This window comes from Danio rerio, chromosome 5 (assembly GCF_049306965.1).
Source record: "Danio rerio strain Tuebingen ecotype United States chromosome 5, GRCz12tu, whole genome shotgun sequence".
Classification (NCBI taxonomy): domain Eukaryota; kingdom Metazoa; phylum Chordata; class Actinopteri; order Cypriniformes; family Danionidae; genus Danio; species Danio rerio.
In genome coordinates this window covers 35911735-35928087 of record NC_133180.1, presented here as the reverse complement: position 1 = coordinate 35928087, position 16353 = coordinate 35911735, and the positions used below count along the sequence as shown (strand labels likewise).

The window sequence follows — 16353 nt, the reverse complement described above, 5'->3', positions numbered from 1 at the left end:
GGGCATATTTCAATACAAAATCAAAAGATAAAAAATACAATAGAAATAAAAACAATATGTTTGGCATGTTAAGTAATTACACGATGGTAAAGTGTTATCCTTGTGACTATTCACATGTGACATCATCATCACAAATTATTTAAACTTTACAAATCCAAGATCAAACAAAAAGTGCTCAGTAGATAAAATAATGTGTCGGTGCTCTTTGGGTAAGGGATTCATCAGAATAAACAGCAAAAGGAAATCCAAGGCACTCAAAAAATGTGGTGAAAAAAGACATTTTTAAAATGTATGTTATACATTATTTTCTAAATGCAATAAATTGTCAACTGTGACAGAAGAAATGGATATTTCATAAATATTTTTTTTTTTTAACAAATAATAAAATGAATAATGGTGACACTGCGGAGCAGTGGTTGGCATTGTCGCCTCACAGCAAGAAGGTCACTGGTTTGAGTCCCAGCTGGGTCAGTTGTCATTTCTGTGAGGAGTTTGTATGTTCTCCCCGTGTTCGCGTGGGTTTTCTCCGGGTGCTCCGGTTTCCCCATAAGCCAAAAAACATGTGGTACAGGTGAATTTAATATACTAACTTGTTTGTAGTGTATGTGTGTGAATGACTTTTTCCCAGTTCTGGGTTGCAGCTTGAAGGGCATCCGCTGCATAAAACATATGCTTGATAATTTGGTAGTTCATTCTGCTGTGAACATTCCCCTGATAAACAAAAGGACTAAACCGAAGGAAAATTAATAAATGAATAATAATAAATAAATAACAACTAGTTTCAAATAAAAACTATTTTAACATTAGAATCAACAACAACAAAACAACTTAATTTTACCAAAAAAAATTGTTTTAAAGGTTAAATAAGGTTTAAAAATGCTGGGCTAATACAACAACAAAAATAAATTCAAGGCTGAACTTTTATAGATATTGACACCCAAACCACATGTCAACAAGTCCAGTGTTGCCGATCATTAATCCTGGACATCCTTATGTAAGGCTTTTCAGGGTCCCAGTCGCTCTCGCGCGGGTTTATGATTTTCTCTGACATCAGCTGGAGAAGAGGAGAGGAGAGGCAGCGGCGGCGGCTCCTCATCACGGTGACACTCAGTCTGAGGATATAAAAGCCCGCGCCACTCCTTCTCCACAGAGCAGCTCACTTCAGCTCGCCGGACACCGAGTGACAGAGTGTGTGTGAGACTGAAATATAGAGCGTGTCTGAGAGAGAATGGCGACGCTGGTTGATACTGCGGAAACTCCAGCGCCCTTCGGCGGAGTCGGCAGCCTCAGGAGCACGGCATCACCCACAGCCTCGACACAGCACTTCGACGAGGGCAAATATTACCTGCTGGTGGTCATTGGGGAGCTGGTCACTGACGAGCATCTCAAGTGTGCCATTGCGGACATTGAGAAAGGTAGCTTCGCTGACACCAGTGATTTATGTATTTATGCCACCGGGTATTTAAAATTACAATCGGAGACATGTATCTCCCGCAGTCGCTTTCTTTCAAGTTCAGTCGTGTAACCTTGAATAAAAGGGTCAATTGAATAAGTGATTTCTGCTGACTGCAAGAAACTTTCCGTGCATCATGTTTTTGGGTTTCTTTGTTGTGTGAATATGTATGGAAAGTGTAGCGCAGCCCCTCCCTGTTAGTAACCGAGTGCACTGTATGTCTTATCAAAGCGATCGCATCGCGCCACCCCGATTCCCAAAGACATCATCATCATCATCATTACCATCATCCTCATCACCATCAGCACCACCGCTGTTTTCGCAGGGTGTCTATCGGGTCGTCCAGATGTGTTGTTTTTGGCCGAACTTCAGTGTTTGACTTGTGTTGTGGGCTAGGATGATTCAGCATGCATATTTATAGCGTGTCGATCTGGTTTCGCCGGGGCGGAGGGTCGTTATGTGGAGCATCGATCTGCTCTGCAGTCTGGATGTGCAGCATCATTCTACGTCTGCGTGGATTTGACGACGAGCGTCGGCTCTTTGTTTCCTAAGCTCGCGTTTTTTATACTGTATCTTACTTTTGATGGTTCTCGAGCATCGCCATAAATAATCAAGCTATAAACACTTAAATCACCTCATCGCCTAATTAAATCAGTAGTAAAATGTTAGTATTAAACGGCTTGCCCTATTTGATAGATAGATAGATAGAATGGCGTTGTTAGGCAAAACTGTAACTTTTTGTCCACTTCACTAGACATAGGGAGCTTGTTGCTACGCATCCTGATTTATTCCCATCCTCTACATACTCGTTTCTAGTCCGACACCGGCTGGTAGGCGTGGCGCGTCCGCACTGCAGTTCCTACGGAAAGTCAGAAGGGCCCCGTGTACCTGCCAAAAAGGGCGTTTCGGTTAGTTATGGGACACCAGAGTCATTTCACACATCGGTTCGTTTCTATTATTTGGCTGTTCCTTGCGAGTCAAGAAGACGAAGCGTACGTTGTCACGTGATCATATGTCTAAATAAGCTCAACAAAGCAGCATGTTGGCGCTTATTGGTTTTTAAATTAACCTATGCTTCGATATCTAAATAATAAATAATGTGTTTAAAGTAGCCCATGTGCCTCGTGAATTTGACACTGCAACCAATGACAAAACTCATAACTTATTTTCAGCAAGTGTAGGCTACTTACGTGGACACTTATTCTGTGGAGTAAAAATGAAAAAGGTCACCTAATTGTGTTTCTCATAATTACAAGTTTAGAGACTCACAAATAAACAATAAAGTAACATACACTTGGTTTTTCTACAACAACATTTAGAATAGTGACTTTATATCTCGTTTTCTTTTTCTGAATTACAAGAGGATTAAAATGAAATGCTCTTGAAAGGGTTTTTTTCAATGGCAGCTCCTAGACTTTCAGTCTACTGTCTTATTAAAATATCTCCTACTTTAGAGACATTTCAGAGGTCAATGAAAAAACACCTATTTTTAGCTTTTAATCCTGTGTTGTAAATTGTATGTATTTGGGCTGTTTGTATGTATTTTGTGTTTTTATGTACACCACTTTGGTACACTGGTTGTTTGAAAGTGCGTTAGAAACACAGTTAAGTTGTGTTGAGTTGAGGATAAAATTAGTTGTGCAGTCCAAATTTAGCTTAAAACAGTTGTAGAATAAAGAGGGATTCTCATTATTGGTATTTAATTAAGTGTTTCAGTTTGTCGACTTCGCACTAAACTTTTTTAAACTTTACTTTCAGTTTTACTGTGCTTCACAGGCTCACTGTCTCAGGTCATCAAGCATAACATATCTGTTTGTTTTAGCGAGTCCCCTTCTTGTCCGTTCGATTCTGATGCAACCAAACAGGATAAATGTGCCTTATATGGCCCGTTTCCACTGAGTGGTACAGTACGGTATGGTACGGGTCGGTACGGGTCACCTTTATCAGGCTTGTGTTTCCACTGCTAAAAGGGTACCAATGGTACTCTTTTGGTGGGCTTGGTGTACGACAGAAAGTTTTAGTCAACGTCACTTTTGCTCCAGAAAATGTCTACAGTAAAGCTGTACGGGTCATTCACATATCATATGAGAAGCACTTCTCACAAAACAGACGCTTTATACACATAAATACTTGTTAATAAATGTTTATTACTAACTTTTCTATGAGCATAATTTGATTATAACTGCAGATCATTAACAGCGCGAAATAGCCTACTGTAACGTACTGTAACTACTGTAACGTCTGCAATTATATAAAATTAATAAATAAGTGCAACATATATGAGCACATACTGCCCCTTACAGTCTCTGATATGTTATCAATTACAGAAAAACTACACACAGCATACATTTAGTCCTTATTATGGTTCAAAAACAACGCGAAATATAGCCCACAGTCAGTGCAAACCTCTCATACTGTATGTCTGTAATTTTCAGCAGCACATGTAACCTCTTGTTTGAAAATATTTTCATCATTCTGAGTTCATAATAGTCCAAAAGGTGATGATAATAGTTAAACATAGCAGTTTATTCAAGTTTGCTGAAAAAATAATTTGCTCCTTTTTCCCAGCTTCTCCTTTATTTTTTCGCGCTTCACTCTCACGTTTGTCAGTTTCTGAAAGGATTGGGTTTTTAAAACGTCAATAATCATGTGCACATTATTATCATCAGCTCAATACATATACATACACATACACTTTCTGAAAGATTCACTCTTCATTCCTTTGAAGCTGCCACTCTGGAGCGCAAGTTTTCGAAAGGATTAGGACATGAGACGAGCCCTTCAGAAATGAAAGCAGCCTCATTCTATTTCACAAATCATTCACACCATTTTATTATCAGTTTCATCTTCTTAAAAAGATCAAAATGAGAAGATTCCCTTGTGAACTAATAGACAGTTTTAGTTACTGCCACTGTTTGGGAAGCAAATAGTCTCTGATTAGATCCCTGTGAGCGTGACATTACACAAGGAAAAGATCCTCACTCTTTGATTTTGCTTATCAGGAGGCATTAGCATTGCTTTGAGGTCTCTGCTTCAGTTCTGAACAGTGCATGATTGTTCAGATTTACTTGCTACTGGATTCACCTCAATGAAAGTGTATCTGCTTTTTTATTTTGAAAAACATTATAATAAACAATATTTATCTTGCATAATAACTGGATCAAAATGAAAGATTGCTGTGCTGTAATTTTATGTACTGTCATTAAAGAAATTGAAAAACTTCTAAAATTCTAAACAATAAAACCATTAATTTCCCATAGCAATAACAGTTTATTTCTATTCTTGGATTGAAGGCATTGGAATTACAGTTAAGCATGTTTAGGGTTCTTATTTATTGGTGATCCCACGAGGGTGGAAAGTTAGCTATCACAAAAAACAAAACATGTCAACACTATGAACAGCCATTACTTTTCTGAAATATATCTGATATTGAGGAATGTTCAATTTCCCACAGTTCTGTTACTTTTCAAAGAGTAAAATCTGGCAAACAATTGATTGTTATGCGAATTGCCAATGACGTCCATTCTCAGACATTTCATAGATATTTCCAAACATTGATTGACTTTTGCATGCAAACAGTAGAGCCCAGTGTTTAGCTATGTGAATATAAGTGATATTGGGCTTCAGTTCAATATATGCAGGAAAGATCTGAAACCCAATCTGATTATTTGAATAGGCTACTTCCCTTTTAGACTGATCCAATGTAATGCAAAATGTTGTTTTGGAGATCTGGTTTTCAGATCTGTTACACATTTACAGTGCTCTCTCTCTCTCTCTCTCTCTCTCTCCCTCTCTCTCCCTCTCTCTCCCTCTCTCTCAAGTTCAAGTTGCTTTATTGGCATGACATTAAATACAGTATTGCCAAAGCACTTCAAATATGAAATATATTAAAACCATTGAAAAATTAAAAATAATACAGATTAGATATAATGATACACACAAAAAACAATACATTTGACAAATATAATAATAATAATAATAATAAAAAGTTTAAATTATTTAAATAAGATACATGAGTTTACATTAACCATTTCTTATGGTGTGTAGGGTGTATACATATTTTGCAGCTAATCTCTCTCTCTAATCTAGAAGCTCTCTCTCCTCTCTCTCTCTCTCTCTCTCTCTCTCTCTCTCTCTGTGCATAAAATAAATGTTCTTTTCGTGATCAATATGTATTTTCACTGTGACTTGCAGGAATCCGTTCATGGGACACAAATCTCATCGATTGTAACTTGGACCAGGAGCTGAAGCTTTTTGTTTCTCGACACTCTGCCAGGTTTTCAGCCGATGTGAGAGGTAGGCTGAACATGATCTGCTCACTTCTTATTACTTAGCCAGCTTGAAACCCTTATGTAGCAATTTATCATAACCTAATATTAAATAATAAAAGCACCAGTGACCGCAAAAGTTAAAGTGGTGACATGTTAATTGCAGAGTCTGGTGTGGAGGTTATCTTTAAAAACTTTACAGTAAGGAGAGTAATAGAAGAATTAGCAGTACCATGACTCAGCAAAACCTCTCTTGCCACAAGGTCATTAAAGCAGCTTCATACTGAGCTGTCAGAGAAACTATGCCTCAAAAACCTGCTCTCTATAAATATAGTCAGGAAGCACTGACATAATTTCACAGCGAACTAAATCAGCAAGAAAGAATCAGTTCCTGAATCTGCACAGCTTTATGTTAATCCATTATATTTTCTCTGTTATCTGCAGTGCATTGTGCTACGCAATGTCATGCTTTAGACATTAATTAAAGGTGTACTTCTAATCTTCATATTAGCACTTAGCATGAAAGCATTGCAGAGCTGATCACAATATTCAGAGCTCAGTCAGCTTCCCTAATTCTTTTTTGGTTTTTTCTGTAACACTCTTTTTTTTAGTTTTGGTGTAACTCATATTTGTTACGTAGGGATTTTGTTGATGAATTCTTTTGATGGAGATAAAAGAGGTGGGTTTAGACGCTCTGCCTGAAGCTCTGTCTGGATCAAACCGTGTCCCCGGTGTCCCTCCTCTGTCCTCTCTCACCCTGTCTGCCTTTCTGTCTCTGTATCTTTCCATTTCTCTGCTTTCTCTTTATTCCCTTTTCATGCCGGAACGCTGCAAGCGATGAAAAGCGAAATGCGAGATAATTAACTGAAAAATTAATGACAATAGTTTTTGTCTGCTTTTGAACCAAAGGCTCCACACAGTCACAAACATTGGCTTCAATGCAGTCAGGCCTGAACAATAATATAGAATATATTTTTGCAAAGCTGCAGGAAATAGTGGGAGTTTAACCATAATGGAAATATCTCTACCAGAGAGACAGCGAGTCTGCTAATGTAAGCAAATGATGAGCCAACACTGACCTTCAGTGATTGAAATGTAATCTGCCTTAGCTTGAACACGCGCACACACACACACACACACACAGACATATAAACACACACACACACACACACAGGCCATTATAGCTTAATATCACAATAACTTATAGTTTGGCCCACATGGAATCTACGCACACAGAAATCCACAGATTTTCGCAGATTTTTAGCCCATCCAGTCTAAATTTAGATTCATTCATTCATTCATTTTATTTTCGGCTTAGTCCCTTTATTAATCTCTGGTCGCCACAGCGGAATAAACCACAAACTTATCCAGCATATGTTTTATGCAGTGGATGCCCCAGCAGCTGCAACCCATTATTGGGAAACATCCATGCACACTCAATCACACACATACACTACGAAGAATTTAGTTTACCCAATTCACCTATATCGCATGTCTTTGGACTTGTGGGGGAAAGCGGAGCACCCAGAGGAAACCCACTCGAACAAAGGGAGAGCATGCAAACTCCACAAAAAAAATGCCTTCTGACCCAGCTGAGGCTTGAACCAGCGACGTTCTTGCTGTGAGGGGATTGTGCTACCCACTGCACCACCTTGCTGCCCAAATTGAGATTTATTCAGTTTTTAAATTAATTTCACGAATATTATTATGATATAATAATAACAGTGAAATAAAATTTTCAAGTCTGATTTTTTCAGAGTCTTGCAAATAAGAGATTATGTTAGGTCCCTCATACCTGACTTTCCTGTCCATTTCAAAGGCTCCATTTCTATGTTGTATAATCTACTTCTGGACCAGTCATCTTCCCTTACAGATAACAACTTGGGAAGAGGACCTTTGTGGTTCGATTTCGAATGATCTGTGGGAAGATATTCTTAAAACAAATCACTCAGCATCAATGTGTGCCCGGCACTCCCTCATTCAGTTTAAAGTAGTGCACAGAGCTTATATTTCTAAGACTAAATTAGCCCAAATGTTGCCTGGTACTAGTTCTTTGTGCAATAGATGTAATTGTCCTGAAGGCACTTTATTTCACGTTTTGGACTTGTCCCAACTTAGACCATTTCTGAAGGTTAATATTTAATACATTACCTGTGATTCTTCAGCACAAGCTACATCCAGATCCACAGATGGCACTGTTTGGGGTTACTTCAGAGAAGATACAGTTGCCTTCTTCAAAGTGTAAAATCATTGCTTTTTCGACTTTATTGGCACGTAGGGCTATATTACTAAAATGGAAGGATTTTCGTCCTCCCACTCATGCTCAGTGGATTAGAGAAACCATGTCATGTCTTTATTTAGAAAAAATCAGGTTTTCATTAAGAGGATCGAAGGGGAATTTTTTTAAGGTGTGGCAACCTTTTATTGATTATGTGGAAAATCTCAAATAATTTGATTTTGCTGTACATATGGTATGTATGGTTATATGTTTGTAAAATGTATTTATTTAAATTTGTATTTGTTTTTATTTTTATTTATTGTTATTATTATTATTATTTCTTTGTATTTGTATTTAAACCTACATGTTCAATTGTATAGTTGTTTATTTTTGGCTAATGTGAGCGCTATCCCGCTGTTGGATTGGTATGGGTTTGGGGTCTGTTGTTGTTTCTCATTTGAAAAACTGAAAATCAATAAAAAATAACTAAACCAAATTAAAATGTTTATATAATTTATTTACAGTACAGTATGTAAAGTAATATTATCAGTCTTTTAGTAGATATATTATATAAGAGACTTGCTTTGTTTACCAAATAAGTGGATGTAATTGGATTTGCATTGTAAACATTAAATAAAAGTTTAAAATATATTATTTTTATTTAGTATAAAGTTTTTAGTTATGATACTCCCAAAATAATTCTCCATAAATCCACTGAATTTTTTGTCCTTTTTGCTTTTATTAGACAGAACAGGAAGTAAAGTGGGAGACAGAGAGGGGGATGGGGTTGGGAAATGTCCTTAAACCAGTATTCTACCCCAGGACGCCCTGACGTGCTACTGCACCATATGTCGGCATGCTAACCACTAGGCTATTGCGCCAACAATCCACCGATTTTTTTATTTTATTTTATTTTTACAAAATTCTGTGCAAAAATAGCAAAAAATGTCCGCAGACTCTGTCTGGCCCTACTTATAGTATACACTCTTCATGGCTGTCTTCTTGATTATATATGTTGCAACAGGAAGCAGTTGAGACTTTTTTGGCTTAGCCTTTAGGCAGAAGAGCTCATTACTTTGTAGAGGTTCAATCTAGTATTCTTATTTACTCATCTAAATGCCTGTCAGAGGAGCAGAAAACTCGGATATATCATTGGCTACTAATCCCTCATTTAGGAAAAACATGACAAATGTAGGTGTTGGTTCATCTCCATAATCAGATTTATTGCTCAATGGGTGGCTTTACATGAAGCCTTTTAGAAAATTAACAGAGGAATTTGCATGATGTTGCTCTTGGCCATTAAGCCTTTTAAATGCAAAGCCATTAGCTGTCCACAACAGACATGGCTGGTGGGTAATTGCTTTACCATACAGCATCCCCCTCCTTTTTTACAGCAGCTTCAATTTTATAACACTTTTTGTTGCCTTCAAAGCATCATAAATGAATTTAGTCCTTAATAATTTTTTTTCTCACAGAGTATAAGTGTATTGTAGGCTAATTATCTGTCAAATTCTACTGGGGATTTGTTGGAGGGTTACACAAATGAATGGGGGCAGGAGAGAAAGCAGGTTATCGGTAGTCAGCAAGCATGCTGGAGGGAGGGTGAAATCATCAAATGTCTAAGATCTGTGGAGGGTACAGTGAGACTCGAAACTCAAGTAGGCCTACAAACTCATTTATAGATGCTTTAATATAAAGCAATGCACATTAGGAACACATTGCTATTAGAATTAACAATATCTGGAGTATGCAAATGCTCTTTTTTGTCGTAAAATATTACTAATGTGTATCCAACACCTGTTGGCACATGATGCAATGGACCATTCTTTAAAACATGTGTGTCCATAAAAAAACTTAAAGCTGGTTGATAAGTTACATCCGTGAGCAGCATTTTTTGTAATTAATATTTCTTCTTTTGGTATAATTAAAAACCAAAAAAGGCCTTTCAGCATTAAAACTACACCAGAGAAAAATAAAGCGGTATATGATGACTGAATATCAATTTGTTTGGTCAATGATCTCTTTATTTTATAATATAGCACACAAGAGTAGCAGAAGTGAATGCAAATAAGAGAAAACATTAGTGATTTAATTATTTGTTAAAAAAAACATGGCAAAATTGAAAAAAGAAAAGAAACAGAAATCAAATGAACTCCTTTGTACAAAATTTCTTTGAAATGAAACTCCAGTCAGAACCATTTAACAATCTGCAAAATAAGAAAAAAGAGAAGGAACAGACAGGGAATTACTGCATATTAATTCCTTTGCACAAAATACCACCTAAACACCTTTAGACAGATGAAATCCCTGTCAGAATCACCAACAGGAGATGAATCGCAGTGTGAAACTCGAAAAAGAGATTATGGTAAAAAAAAAAAGATGAAGCAGCACTTGAAAGAATGCTTGAAAAGAAGCAATATTGTGTCTGCGAGGCACAGGAGATGAAAGAAACGTGGAGGATCCCCTTTGCTTCTGAACTTCAGGACCTTCTGTGGAGGATGGGTATTAGGAACTTTGAATTTTTCAAAGCTTGAGTCAAGACTGAGGCTTAAAAAATGTGCCTGGAGGTTACAATGAGATCAGCTATCATGGGCCAGCACATTTGCACAACATCAGCCATGCAGCACAGTATGTAATCAATAGTAATGAATCAGCTTCCGTAATGTAGTCAATAAGCACTTTGCAAATTATTGTCATGTCCATTTTGTTACATGATGATGCGTGATCATTTGGAATAATGTAATATTATTAATTTTAGCAGTATATGAAATGGTATAAAGAGATAAAATGAAAAACTCTCTCAAATTTATTTTTAAAAATGTGGATTTTTTCTTTGTTATATGTTTCCTTATATTCATATTTAGCTATTTCACTTTAAAGGCAATGAAAAGAACCCCTTCATTACCATAAAAGTGAAATTACTGACATAACTAAAACAGAAGCCTGAGAAAAATATTTGAAGACATTTTAGATGGTACCTTAAGGCTTTTACATCTGAACTCTTCATATATGAACTAAAAATGTTTTTGCACATGGCCAAATTATGAAGTAACTTGGTATTACTTGTTTAAAACAGATTTCCTTGAACAGTCTCAGTTCACCCTAAAACCCTGCAATTAAATTGTTAATTCCAATTATTTCAATAGAGTAAACTAGTCATAGCACCTGAGGTTGCTGTTCTGGCTGTGTGTGTATGTATTTTACCTGTAAATTCCATTATTACACTTCAGACCATTGGTGGTTGTTTTCATTCAGATAAATTTGCACGCAAGCCTGCCGTTCTTAACATTTGCATATAATAATAGTTCTATGAGTAAAACCACACTGCTAAAATGAATCCAACTACAATAAAAACTATTGTTTTATATATATATAAAATATATGTTATAGAATATTATTAGAATATTAATAATTAGAATATTATTCTAGTAAGATCCTAAAATTGAACTCTGATATGTTTTGCTTGACATCAAGCGAGAATGTGATAAATATGCATCCAATTGTTGGTCATTTGTTTGTGTTAGTGTGCTGCTTTTGCTGTTGAAATTATGATTATTATTATTTTTTCTTTAAGAGGAACTGTGGTATTGATATTTCTAACTATTTCAATGTGTTTGAAAGAGGTCTGCTCTGCCCTTTTCACGATCCTGTTTTGGAACTGAAGAGGACAGGACAGTGTTGCAGAGCGACAAAGCATGAGAGAAAGTCAAGTTCACGTTTATGTCATTGTGTTCGTGAGGAAGTTGGCTTTGTTTGTGTGCTGTGCTGAGTGTCATTAGTTGAAGTTGCCTGCCCAAAGGGTGTTCAGTCTGTATTAGTATCACAGAGAGTGTGAGTTTAGATTGGGACAGGAGGGGTGAGGATGGGGTTGAGGGAGCGTGGCATCACTGAGCCGTAAGTTCAACAATACTGCAGCTGACACATCTGAAGCCACAACCAAACTAAAACGGATGTAGCCGAGGTTTTCGGTGACCATCAAATAGTATGGGGATTTTATTGTTGCATATTTCCAGATATATATATATATATATATATATATATATATATATATATATATATATATATATATATATATATAGATAGATAGATAGATAGATAGATAGATAGATAGATAGATAGATAGATAGATAGATAGATAGATAGATAGATAGATAGATAAAGTTAGAATTATTAGACCCATTGTTTATTTTTTCCCCAATTTCAGTTTAAAGGAGAGAAGAGTTTTCAACACATTTGTAAACATACTAGACTTTTTCAAGACACTTCTATACAGCTTAAAGTGACATTTAAAGGCTTAACTAGGTTTCTTAGGTTAGCTAGGCAGGTCAGAGTAATTAGGCAAGTTATTGTAGAACGATAGTTTGTTTTGCAGACTACTGAAAAAAATTGCTTGAAGGAGCTAATAATTTTGAACTTAAAATGGTGTTTAAAAAATTTAAAACTGCTTTTATTCTAGCCAAAATAAAACAAATAAGACTTTCTCCAGAAGAAAAAATATCATTAGACAAACTGTGAAAATTTCCTTCCTCTGTAAAACATAATTTGGGAAACATTTAAAAAAGAAAAAAAATCAAGAGGGGGCTAATAATTTTGAATTAAACTGAATTAAACTGTAAGTATAGCACTATTAATGTAAACGGTTGTTAAAAAGTAAAAACTGCTTTTACTTTACTTTTACTTTATTTAGTCTCCTTTTATAATGTATTGTTTTGCCTTAATCAAAGTAAAGATGTCTGTTCAACTTCCTGGTCACAGCTATGTTTTATTTTAAACTAACTCACCTTAATTGTAAGGTTTTGTAAAAGAGCTATGTGTTTTTGGTTTATTGTGTTTTGTTTTATACTCCACAAATAAAGGTCAGTAAAAGCTTTATTTAAATCTCAAAAAACATACTTTTTCATTTTATAAAAAATATGTAATTCTTGTATTGTTCCTTTTAATGTATTCGAATACCATTTTATTTGTTACATTGATTTATCAGGGCTGTTACACGCCTATCTAGCATGAGTATTGGGCCTAGAGAATGCCATAATATTACAGCCCAAATCATCACTGATCCACTCTCATGCGTCACTCTAAGCATGCAACAGGGTGGTAGGCTTCTTTTCAACGGGCTATATGCACAGCTAGTGTTTTTTAGTGTTCAGTGTTTCAGTGTTTTTCAGTTAATGTGACTTTTTTCAATTTCATTTGGTTCCTTTTACTTCTGAGTTCTGATCTGTATTTATTATTGGATGTTTTTGTGAATTCCAGATTGCGAATAATCAATACAAAAAAGAGAAAATCTTTTAATGTGAATTATATAACCTTGAATTTAACAAGGCATATTAAAATAATCTAATCTAGTTTAAATTGACATCTGCATAGAAAGGGGAGTAAACTTTTGTGTGAAACACACTGTGGTTTAATTTCCTTTCTACAGTCACTGCGGTGCTCTCTGCTCTAGTTTAGCCGCAGATATCCTTCACTGCACAGACATCTCTGGATTCGTAATTAATGATTCTCTTCTAAGCTGATTTCTTCCCTCATCGTTTCTCTAAATCGGGGCAGGTCAATTAAAATGGCTGAGGTAGCAGAAACCTGTCATAAATGTTATTCCAGCAGACCAGCACACACCCAGACTCACACAAGCATCATTAAGAGGGCTGGCCTCTCACCGAGGGGAAGCCCATTTGTGCAGGGGAAAAACAGCTGCTGTCAGGAACTCCAAAGAGATGAAGAGAGAAAAATGTGATGAGAATCAGTGATGCGAACTAAAGTTCAGATAAATTAAGCCACGGTCAATAGCAGTGTTCCTCTGCCCTTGGAAAATATAACTGCTGCCATCGACTATTATCCACATGGTTGAGTAAAATGAAGCTTTTATGGTGAATCATGCACCGTACCTTCACACTAAAATGTTTCTTAGAAAATTGTGATGTTTATTATGAAACTGATTGATTAAATGATTAATAAATTATCTAATAAAAGGCAGAGGAGTCCATAACAGAATTAGGCCCCTTTTACTTATTTTATTGAAATGTCCAATATGTAGACAATAGATTTTTCAACATATTGTCTTGTGCTGAAAAAAACAAACTCTAAATAGGGTCTGGACAGCATAAAGGTATGCAAATGAGAGAATTTTTACTTTTAGGTGAGTCTTTTTTATAAAGCCAATTAATATACAATAATAGGATGACATGGTGGCTCAGTGTATGCACTGTTGCTTGACAGCAAGAAAGGTTGCTGGTTCGGGCTCCGGCTGGGTCAATTGGCTTTAGATGTTCTCCCGTTTGCGTGGGTTACCCCCACAGTCCAAAAACATTTGATGTAGATGTTTTGAATAAATTAAATTGGATGTAGTGTATGTATGTGTATGGATGTTTCCCAGTGCTGGATTGTAGTTGGATGGGCATCCGATGAGAAAACATACAGCTGAGTAGGTTAGTGGTTCATTCTGCTGTGGTGACCCCCGATGAATAAAGGGACAAAGCCGAAAGAAAATGAATGAATGAATGATTTCTAATTGTAGTAGCTCCATTAACTAATAATAAATAATATTTTTACATGCCGTAAAAAGGATTTTAAAGAGCCTTCTTTTCACAACAGAAAATATCTTGCTGTCATTTCCTATAGTAACAGTGACATTTACTATATTACAATCTAAATCCACAGTCAAAATGGTTTTCTTTTTCTCAAAGTTCATTACACCAACAAGGCTGCATTACGCGGCATGGCCATAAACAGTGGGCCAAAGAGCCAATTTTAGTTTTACATTCAAGACGAAGTGGGAAAAGGAAGCTATTATATATGCAGCCTGTGCAATAGATTACTTTTTCTGTATGATGCCAATGTACTTTTCGATGAGTCTGCTAAATGTTAGCAATAATAATGGTGTGCTTGATGGATAGTAATGTCTAAAATGGACAAGCTCTGTCTTGGTGCGTCCATAACAGCTTGATGTTGTCTACTACGGATTTCTTCTGTGTGTAGATCAGGGCTGTGTGACACAGGGAAAAAATGCAACATGCGATGCCATGCTAAATAATGTAATGCTTTTTTTTTTTTTTTTTTTTTACAAAATATTAGACGCAGCGTATGCTTCATATTATTTCAGGAGGGTATAAACATCACTACAACTTATAAAAGTGAACAGCCATGTTTTATTGTAACATACTAAAATAATAATACTGATATTTTAACCAAAAAATGTAAAATAAGTAATGTGCTGAAAAGTCTTTCAGACATTGTGCTAGTGACAGGCACTCAAAGACACTTTTATATCACTCATGTACACAAACCATTGCAATATGTATATCGGAATAAGTACATTTAAAATATTTTGATCAATTGGATATACGCCCCAGTTTACATATATAGTACTGAAGCTAGTTAGTACTGTGTGGAAAAACCTCAATCCCCTGATCTGACAACAGACAATAGAGGCTGCAGTCTTTAGCGTCCTGGCTAGAGCATTTGCCTCCTGTTTGAGCCTCAATTACCATTTAAACTGCATTATGTGTGCCTTCTTCAAAAATTGCTTAGAAATTGTTTATCGCCCTCCTCCCCAACAAAACGTATGCCCCTGGCTTCTCCCAAAGGAACTCCGGCTCTCTGTTAATGATCAAAGGGAGAGTGGCCCATGGGATCTGGAGTCTCAAGACATGCTGTATACATACATATAAATTATGTTTTCTAGAGGCCAGATGCACTTAAAAGGTTCTATTATGCTCTTTACACTTTCAGCTTCATTTAATGCATAAAGCTGTTGCCTGAGTATGAAACAAATATGCACAATTACAAAGCACAAAATTCCATGGAAAAGAGGTCACTCAAAACACCTCAAAAGCCTCTATTGCACATTACCAATATCCAGAAACTCAATATTTTTCAATACTGAATATATATATTCAATATAAAGTCAGAATTATTAGCCCCCCCATTTAATTTTTTCCTTTTTTTTAATATTATCAAATGATGTTTAACAGAGGAAGGAAATTTTCACAGTATGTTTGATAATAATGTTTCTTTTGGAGAAAGTCTTATTTGTTTTATTTCGGCTAGAATAAAAGCAGCTTTTCATTTTTTAAAAGGTCAAAATTATTAGCCGCTTTAAGCTATATTTGTTTTTCGATTGTCTACAGAACAGACCACCGTACAATAACTTGCCTAATTACCCTAACCTTAACCTAATTTAACTGGTTAAACCTTTAAAATGTCACTTTTAGCTGTATAGAAGTGTCTTATATCTAGTCAAATATTATTTACTGTCATCCTGGCAAAGATAAAATAAATTATTAGAGATGAGTTATTAAAACTATTATCTTTAGAAATGTGTTGAAAAAAATCTTCTCTCTATTAAACAGAAATGGGGGAAAAAATAAACAGAGGTGCTAATAATTCAGGGAAGCTAATAATTCTGACTTCAGCTG

General features: G+C 35.9%; 1 protein-coding gene across 1 annotated transcript in view; it reads left to right on the top strand.

The window, feature by feature from the left end:
- The first annotated feature begins 1146 nt into the window (after positions 1-1146).
- The window catches only part of map1b (microtubule-associated protein 1B), a 30945-nt gene continuing 15738 nt past the window's right edge, over positions 1147-16353 (top strand). The window contains exons 1-2 of the mRNA NM_001128201.2: positions 1147-1415; positions 5648-5749. Coding sequence (NP_001121673.1) covers positions 1229-1415; positions 5648-5749 — 289 coding nt within the window. The 5' untranslated portion in view covers positions 1147-1228. The remainder of the gene's footprint in view (positions 1416-5647; positions 5750-16353) is intronic.